At 35.2% G+C, this 8,455-nt stretch overlaps 1 protein-coding gene across 1 annotated transcript; it reads right to left on the bottom strand.

Annotated features, from left to right (window-relative positions):
• Positions 1 to 993: 993 nt before the first annotated feature.
• LOC123541030 (uncharacterized) lies at positions 994 to 3,150 on the bottom strand. Its single transcript, XM_053527502.1, has 2 exons — positions 2,846 to 3,150; positions 994 to 2,245 (listed from the first exon to the last, which is right to left on the bottom strand). The coding sequence occupies exons 1-2, from the start codon at positions 3,011 to 3,013 to the stop codon at positions 1,511 to 1,513; spliced, it is 903 nt and encodes a 300-aa protein (XP_053383477.1). The 5' UTR covers positions 3,014 to 3,150; the 3' UTR covers positions 994 to 1,510.
• Between the last annotated feature and the right edge of the window lie 5,305 nt (positions 3,151 to 8,455).

The raw sequence follows: 8,455 nt of genomic DNA, 5'->3' as shown, positions 1-8,455 counted from the left end.
TTGAGAATGGCTAAATGTATGATATATTCTTAGTAGAAGTAGATACGTGATTCATAAGTAGTAACAATAGTTTAGTTTTAGTTTATACTAATTTGTTTTAGCTCGATTGTGATAAAAGCTTCAAGTTTATTTTAACCACTCTCGAGTCCGCTTCCTGGAAAAACCAGTACTGGTGTCATATGAGAAGTGATAGTCGTTACCCCAGTGGGGCTCGAACTCACGCGGCTGACACCTTATCCACTAGACCACCGCTCCAACCTATGATCCTTTAATTTGTCGGGCAAATTGCAGTAGATGACCCCAGGCCTATTGATGATAGTGAAAAATTCACATAGACGTTCAGGTTAGGGGTTTAAATGTTCAGGTTAAACGCTTCTGCTCATTTTCTTAGATCTCCTCTTGACCTATGATCCTTTAATTTGTCGGACAAATTGAAGTAGATGACCCCAGGCATATTGATACGGAAATAGTGAGATCAAAGTCAGTGTTTGTTAGTAGAAAAAGCGTTTTCCGCGCAATATTTTGAGAATGAAGACCTGTAACCTGACCCACTTGATTTTGAGGTTTTGTCAATCAAAGATATGTTCACAGTTGCGTAACTTATATTTCAAGGCCATATCAGATATTGTAGCTATAAACATAAATAATATACATGTTCATTGTCAGAATAAAACATTTGTTCGGTATGTATATCAATGGTTTTACTAACGATTGGTTGTGCTAGCATAATGTTGTTGTTCTTATCGTTTGTAATGGGTCTTCTAACACCAAAGTAATGGGGTCTTCGTGGTCGAGTTGTTAATGTGACACTTCTAAACACTTGCCCCTCACCTACCCAAACGCCCGCCAATGCCTGAAACAATGCCCTAAGATGCTCATGTGCTCTTCTTTTACCACCAGGAGCCGTAAAGATTGTCATATGACCAAACTTTTGTCGATTTGACACCAAACCAGCAGAAAGGGATACTAACAAGTGTTTAAAAAGAGATCACGTCCTGTTGGCACACATTTTAATACATGTGCGTTTTAATTCGCAACGTTGTTTTGATATTACAATTACTTTTAGTTAAGAATATCTAAAATAATTGTGCTGTGAATTACATTTTCAATATACATATTGATAAGAAAATATATAACAGCGTAACTATAGTTTGTCATTTCGTCTTAGCTTCAGCATCTTATTCTGGAATAAGCTTGTGTTGCCTACATTAGTCTAAAAAAGTATATAAATAGATATTTTCTTTTCAATTTTCTCAAAGTATTCAGTGTAAACGATGTAAATGTATGCTGGTGTTAACGAAAAAATTTGTAAGTAAGTCATTAATATTCAAAATTCTTCAGTTAGAATTTATTCTGTAAAAGCAAAAATGATCTCAACATAAGTTTCGTTCTGTATTTCAAAACAATAAGTTACGAATGAAATCTTAAATAGCGCTGTTTTGCCTATTTGTATACGAAAATTGAATACACAATAAATAGCAAGTTTCATAAGGGTATGTATTCATTTGTTTTATAAGCTGAAATGAATGAATAGAGTTCCAAAGAATATTGCCATCACACTCAGTGCGCTTGAGACATGCATCTGAACTCCTCTTGCGCTCTGCTTCAGGATATAATCATCGCAGCAGACGAAAATTGTACCGTTCATATCTTCTTTGTTTGGTGCAAACAAAAGTTCTTTTGCGTTGGTGTGCTTTTCCAGTACGGATTCATACTCCATTGTCGTTAATTTTACTTTAGGACAGAATAACTCGCCTTCTTGTTGGAGTGTCGGACAAAAGGCGGGTGAACCGATTGCTAATATTATCTCGTAGCGGTCTGATCTCCATATTATTTCATTGAACCAAAATACCTCAAGTCGTTCCATTTTCTTATTGAGTGCAATACTGATAAACGACGAAGCTTTTTCAATCGCGATTAGTTTGGACCACATACGTTCTGTATTACATCTGTTTGTCACCTTAAAGTAGAAGCTTACATAAATCTCCTGTAGACGAGTCTCATCAAAATCCTTTTCAAGATACATAAAAACGCTGCACAAATCGCATTGTCCAAAGCCAAGTTTTCTCTGAATGGCGAGATGCTGTGACATCAGCTCCTTCTTGACGGATTCCGATTTGTTTACACGCTCATACAGAACTAGTCTCACAACGAGTCTATAACTTAGGTCATAATCCATAAAGGGTACACACTGACCATTTAATGGGAGGGAAAACATTGGGCAGTACAATGTCCTACAGCGGCTCTGTAAATATACATGTAGTAATATTATTTGCATATATCCATATATATTCGTTGTTACGCCATCCGGTCAATAAAAATATGATTAATTAACTTAGCCGTTATATATAACCCGAAACGTGATTGTTATGGGTGCAGTTTTCAACGACATCGTACCACATTGTAACATCATATCATTAAAGACATTAATATTACTCTTTCATAAATCTGATAACATTCGATCTGTATTGGATATATTGTATTAAAGATGATACATTAATTTTCTAACCAGAATGCAGTTTATTGAGTGGTCTGCAATTTGGACCGAAGTGAATCTCGCTGCATAGTCCATAGTCTTGCATATAAACCCCAATGCCATGTATTATTTCTTCAATGTTTACATGGAAGTTGAGCATGACGACAAGGCTCTTTAATATATGATAAATAAATATATATGATGTTAAATTTCTTACTCAGCTTCTTCGTCGTAAAGTAAAAAATTAGACGTTGTGACGCTGTGAATCCGCAACTGATAAACCCATCTGAATACCAGAAACTGAATTTTAATATTAGGAAAATATATCTTTATTTAAGCTTGGCATCGTCAACACAAAGAAAAACTTACAAAGAACGGGTCAAGTATTTGGTGAGTCATGCATTTCTTCTTTCCTTCCTTGTTCCAATCATGGGAAGCTGTCCATCTGTTTTGGTTGATAAGGGTGAAGAGACCTCCATTTGTGAACCTTCTAGTTATGTCTTGGCTGCAGCTCTCAGGAACAAGATTTGTCTTCATGTTACATAGGTAACAATGCACGTTATTAAACACCAAGCCGGCCGACTTGTAGTAGAATGATTGTAAAAGAATAAAATATAATACAATTAAACCGTTAGGCAATAGTGTGTATTCCACTAACACAAACAGAAACACTATTGTAGGTCAGAGACCGTAAATCATACTTTGCTTGACCATAATTGAGCCGCGCCATGGGAAAACCAACATAGTGGCTTTGCGACCAGTATGGATCCAGACCAGCCTGCGCATCCGCGCAGTCTGGTCAGGATCCATGCTGTTCGCTTTCAAAGCCTATTGCAATTAGAGAAACTGTTAGCGAACATCATGGATCCTGACCAGACTGCGCGGATGCGCAGGCTGGTCTGGATCCATGCCGGTCGCAAAGCCACTATGTTGGTTTTCCAATGGCACGGCTCATATCATGATGCATACGTAACTGTGTATCTGTGCAAACATATGAATTCATTTTCGAATATATAAGTAACCGTGCAATATTGTAATTTTATATTATATTCCTCATTTGTCATTTTGAATAGCTATGTATGCAGAATTTCAATACACATGTTCAATATGTGTATAGTTTTATTGCGGGGAAATATAGCATGAGATGTGTAGAAAAGAGCAAAAGCTAAAAAGCATAAATATCAAGAACCTTTCCTTACTTCTGTTGCTTTGGAACGTCAGAAAACTGTACAGATATTATCTAACTTTGTTTTATTAATGTAAAAATGCTACCTAAAGGGCAGAACTGCCTTGAAAACTCAACAGTGCACGATAAGAAAGAAGTGGTGGTAGCGCAATGTTTTATATATAGGAAATTATGTTTTATTACCAGATACTTGCATAAATGATAATCAAAAATATTACTGAATGCAATATTAGTTTGTTACGAATTTTTAACTGTGTCTGTCATAATTTTTTTAAGGAGAAATAGGGCCAAATTTCTGCCCTCAAATATTGATCCGAATATATTTACACAGGAAAAAGACAAAGTTGGCTGAAATTCCTGAATATCGCAAGTTCACTTGTCAATTTTATAGGTAAATGTTTTTTTCCTATTCTGTTCAGTGATTCTTTTAGATTTTTAGATAGTTTCAATATATTTGAAAGACTGTGAATTAGAGAGTAACATAATGCTTCTCCAAACATTTGAGTCTGGACCCCAACATTTTTTATTCAAAATTCACAGACAGAACATTGTTATTTAAGTATCTAAGTCATTAAAACATTAACACACACACACACACACACACACACACACACGCACATAGGCAAGCACGCACAAACACGCACACACGCACACACACACACACAAATAAAAAAACCATAGAAACAAAAACACCGGTTAAAGTAACATATTTTATGACAAAAGTTTAAAAATGGTTAAAAAGGGAAAAACATGTCAATTGGGATTTGAATCCCGATCTCCTCTATTTGAAGCATACGCACTACCCTTTGGACCACTGGGAATCATGGGTAGAAGGAGAAATATATATTTCCACCCATATCGTGGTCTTTTTCATGAATTGATAAATTCAGTTCAGTTCCGGTTGCGTGATATGATTCTTTTCCCACTGAAATGTGTTTAGTTACCTATTTTACGCTTCTTTTATCAAACACTGATTTTCAATGTTATTCGACATTTATTAATTGGTGTAAACTGCTAGTATTTATTCACACCGTTAAGTACTATGTGCAGTTTCATGGATAAAACCCAAACAACACAGATTCTATCAAACGCCAAGAATTTTCAACTCGGCAGTATACAACAGAATAAAGATACTGTTCCTGTTATTAATTAAGATTTTCCTAAATCAAATGAAATGTGTCAATTAATTTTTGTTCGTGTCAACAACTATCACTTAAAGTTTTAACATCCATTGTAAAAGAAGACTCCATGTATACAGATTTCCAAATAATTGCCTAAGTGATTTCATCGGTAAATGTTCATCAAACCAAAAGTGGGTTCAAGGTGAGTACCTCATCTTTTGTCAAAGCGCAAATAAAAGAATAAAAAGGGTTCAATGTTGTAAAAAAATCTTCTAAAAAAACTAAAAAGATGCACTATGTGCAGCTCCTCCGTTCAGGAGAAAACAGTCAGTGGATTAGGAAATTAGAAGGAAAACATAGAAAGCCATCAAAATAGCAAAATGGTTCAATACACTTTTTCATTTAATTCCAGTGTATGCGGCAGATCTTTTACCGAAACGTTTCACTTAGGTCTGGTTTTTAAATCAGAAAATATCGTACAAACTGGTTTACGGGGCATCTGCTTTATTCATGACGATGCATTTGCATACAAGAGCCCAACCTATGTATTTTGATTTATGAAAAGATGTGCTGGCTTAACTTCATATCTAACTAGCTCTTGTCTTGCAGATCTGACACTTCAAACTTAAAAGTAGCATTAATATAAGCCAATATTGCCAATTTTCACGAACCTGCATTCAAGCAGAGATTCTCCAACTTTTCGTCATAAACATCCCAGTTTCCTGTTCGGTTGCACTGGTTGATAGTCTTCCTTTCGTCAAAGCATACCACACTCTGCAAATCAGCGTTACTTGGTGGTTTAAAATTTATTGAGCAATGTTCGAGTATACGTGCCCCCACCGACTCTACAGTCATATTCTGCATAAATAGTATTTTGTTGCATTTTTCACTTACAAGCGCAGGTACTTCCATTTTCCAAGCTTCTGTATTTTCTTCACCATGGCAAAGTCCACAAAACTTATTCTTGTAGACGATAGACCCGTCTTCAGAAGACACGAGCATTATATCTTCTAACGACTCCAGTTCGACTCTTTCGCACTTTTCCTTGATGGCCAAATCTTTGAAATCCGCGGGGCAATGAGTTCGAGCGAAGAAGGCTGGGTCGTCTTTCTGGATTCCTTCTGGCATATACGCTGCTTGTATACATTGTTGCTGTACGACATCAGCAGATCTGTTGAGTCCAATTTTGTCAGGGCAACATGTGCCTTTCTCTAGGCACACATCCGCACATTCACAAGGTCGGCAGCAAGAATCTTTCCTCCGTTGTACGTCAGTTCTGTTTCCAGAGCATGTTTGTTCAAATCCGCAAAATTGCACATCTGCATTGATATTAGTACAGCTATATGGCTGTACTAAAAGAATTGTCAGAATTAAGAAGTGGCGATTGTTTATTAGCCACATCTTTGGCGACAATGACACGCATTCTGAGAGTAATTTATATTAGCCATCCGTTAGTTGACATCAAAAGCGTATCCTAGTGATAACAAATGGACAGGTCTATATTACTATAGCAACAAAACAAAACAAATTGAATTAAAGCTTTTAAAAGCAAGCAAAGCCGCCCATCGTATAAATGAAAGACTTGCGTTCATTAGACAAGAAAAAAACTCGATTTAGCATTATTTGCATATGTATATAGAAAATCTAGTAACGATGTAAAGAATGTCTAACTGTTGGTTTCTATTCTTTCTAAGTAAACATTTATGATTAAAAGAAAGGCAGTTCATATATAGAATATTATGCACGTTATCTCCTTAATATAACAGTAATGTTTCATTAATCTTTTTACAAGACATTTTGAGTTAGTGACTCTCTCAACGTTTAAGACTTTTGGCAGTAACATCATTTAAAGACTCAAATGCCGAGAGTAAACCTTTTATTTTTAAATTTCATAGTCTCACAACATTTTTTGATTAACAAATCATGGAGCATAGCATTTTTATGACGAAAAATCCCAACTGCCTGTGGCCGAATTCAAACCCGGGTCGCTTGGGTGCTAGTACAATTCTCTAAGTCGACTCTCTGACGCAGTTGCCAGAGATTTGCTATAAACGTACAACTATACGTAAGCGACTATAACATTTGAAATAATTTTTTTTAAATAGGCGAGTGATACCTTTTGTTGTATAACAACCGGTCTCATTTTTTTCTTTACAACGATAACAATAATAATGATAGCAATAGTGATAATAACAATTATTATTATTGTTGTTATTATTATATTATTATAACTTTATTTAGCGAACATAATAAATTTAACAATGTCTAACATATGGTCCTAAAAAGTTCAGTAAAAGACATGTAACATAAAATTTTCAAATTAAAACATTAGTTAAGGCTCTTCATATTTGAGCAAACTTATCCTTACTGGAAAATAACGTTTATTACAGATCACTTATCTCAACAGAATTTGTAATGCTATGAAAGCGGGTATTTTCTTCCATTAATGTACGGGGCTCACTCTGGATCATTGCCGTACAGGGTATATATCACGTTACTTGTGTACGTGGGTCACTCTGGATCATTGCCGTACAGGGTATATATCACGTTACTTAATTACGTGTCTCACTCTGGATCATTGCCGTACAGGGTATATATCACGTTACTTAATTATGTACGTGGCTCACTCTGGATCATTGCCGTACAGGGTATATATCACGTTACTTAATTATGTAGGGGGCTCACTCTGGATCATTGCCGTACAGGGTATATATCACGTTACTTAATTATGTAGGGGGCTCACTCTGGACAATTGCCGTACAGGGTATATATCACGTTACTTAATTATGTAGGGGCTCACTCTGGACCATTGCCGTACAGGGTATATATCACGTTACTTAAGAAATTACATACAACTATGCCTTTAATAAGATGTTCCCAATAAATTTAATTCACCATCTTTTGTTGAATATAATTTAATAAACCAATGAATGATGATTTTAGTTATTAGTAAAACACCAGAATCCATGTATGGTTAATAGTGTAGAACATCAAAAAAAGTATAAATAACTAAACGACCATAGCTTTAGTCTATATAAAGAGAACCGAGGGTTATACGCCGGTCATTATAGAATTAAGCTCTTTTTACATTTGCTGGGGCTAACGGGCTCGGGTGTGGCTTAATTTAGTTTGTAAATGCCTATGGTGAAATGACAATGTAAGTCTATTGATAATGTAGCCAGCGCTAAAGCACTCGTGAAAAGATAATTTGATTTAAGAGAATGCCTGCTAAGTTATAATATATAATTATGATCAAAGAAAATAAATAAGTATATTAATTCATTCTTTGAGAAAATATTTGCTAAATATCAAAAGAGGCTTACAATGACTATATTTGTTTACAGCTCAGAAACGAATATCTAAATAAGTATAGACAAAAGACCGACATAAATTGAAGGATCGGCCTGGAGTCATTACTTGATTACAGAGAATAAATCTCATTATACATATAGAATATTTATTAAAAACTTTGTTTTAGTCAAAGAATTATATGCAAAGTGATTTTTTGCAACGCTAATACTGATATTAGAGACAATATTTCGTAAATACGCCAAAGATAGTAAATGTAGATAATAATGTTGTTGTTTCACTTTCACCATAGGTATAGCCCGAGTGCAAAGAAGCTTTTGTGAGATAAATCCCTGTAAGACTTATAGATATATAGTTCAATAC

Source organism: Mercenaria mercenaria, chromosome 16, assembly GCF_021730395.1.
Source record: "Mercenaria mercenaria strain notata chromosome 16, MADL_Memer_1, whole genome shotgun sequence".
Lineage (NCBI taxonomy): Eukaryota > Metazoa > Mollusca > Bivalvia > Venerida > Veneridae > Mercenaria > Mercenaria mercenaria.
The sequence above is the reverse complement of the archived record's forward strand: the minus strand, read 5'-3'. Positions and strand labels throughout refer to the sequence as shown.

Excerpts from the sequence above, each read along its gene's own strand:
- LOC123541030 (XM_053527502.1), bottom strand. The coding sequence starts at position 3,013 with ATGAAGACAAATCTTGTTCCTGAGAGCTGCAGCCAAGACATAACTAGA. Across the intron at positions 2,246-2,845 it reads AAATACTTGACCCGTTCTTT|AGCCGCTGTAGGACATTGTA; the intron begins GTAAGTTTTTCT and ends GTATATTTACAG.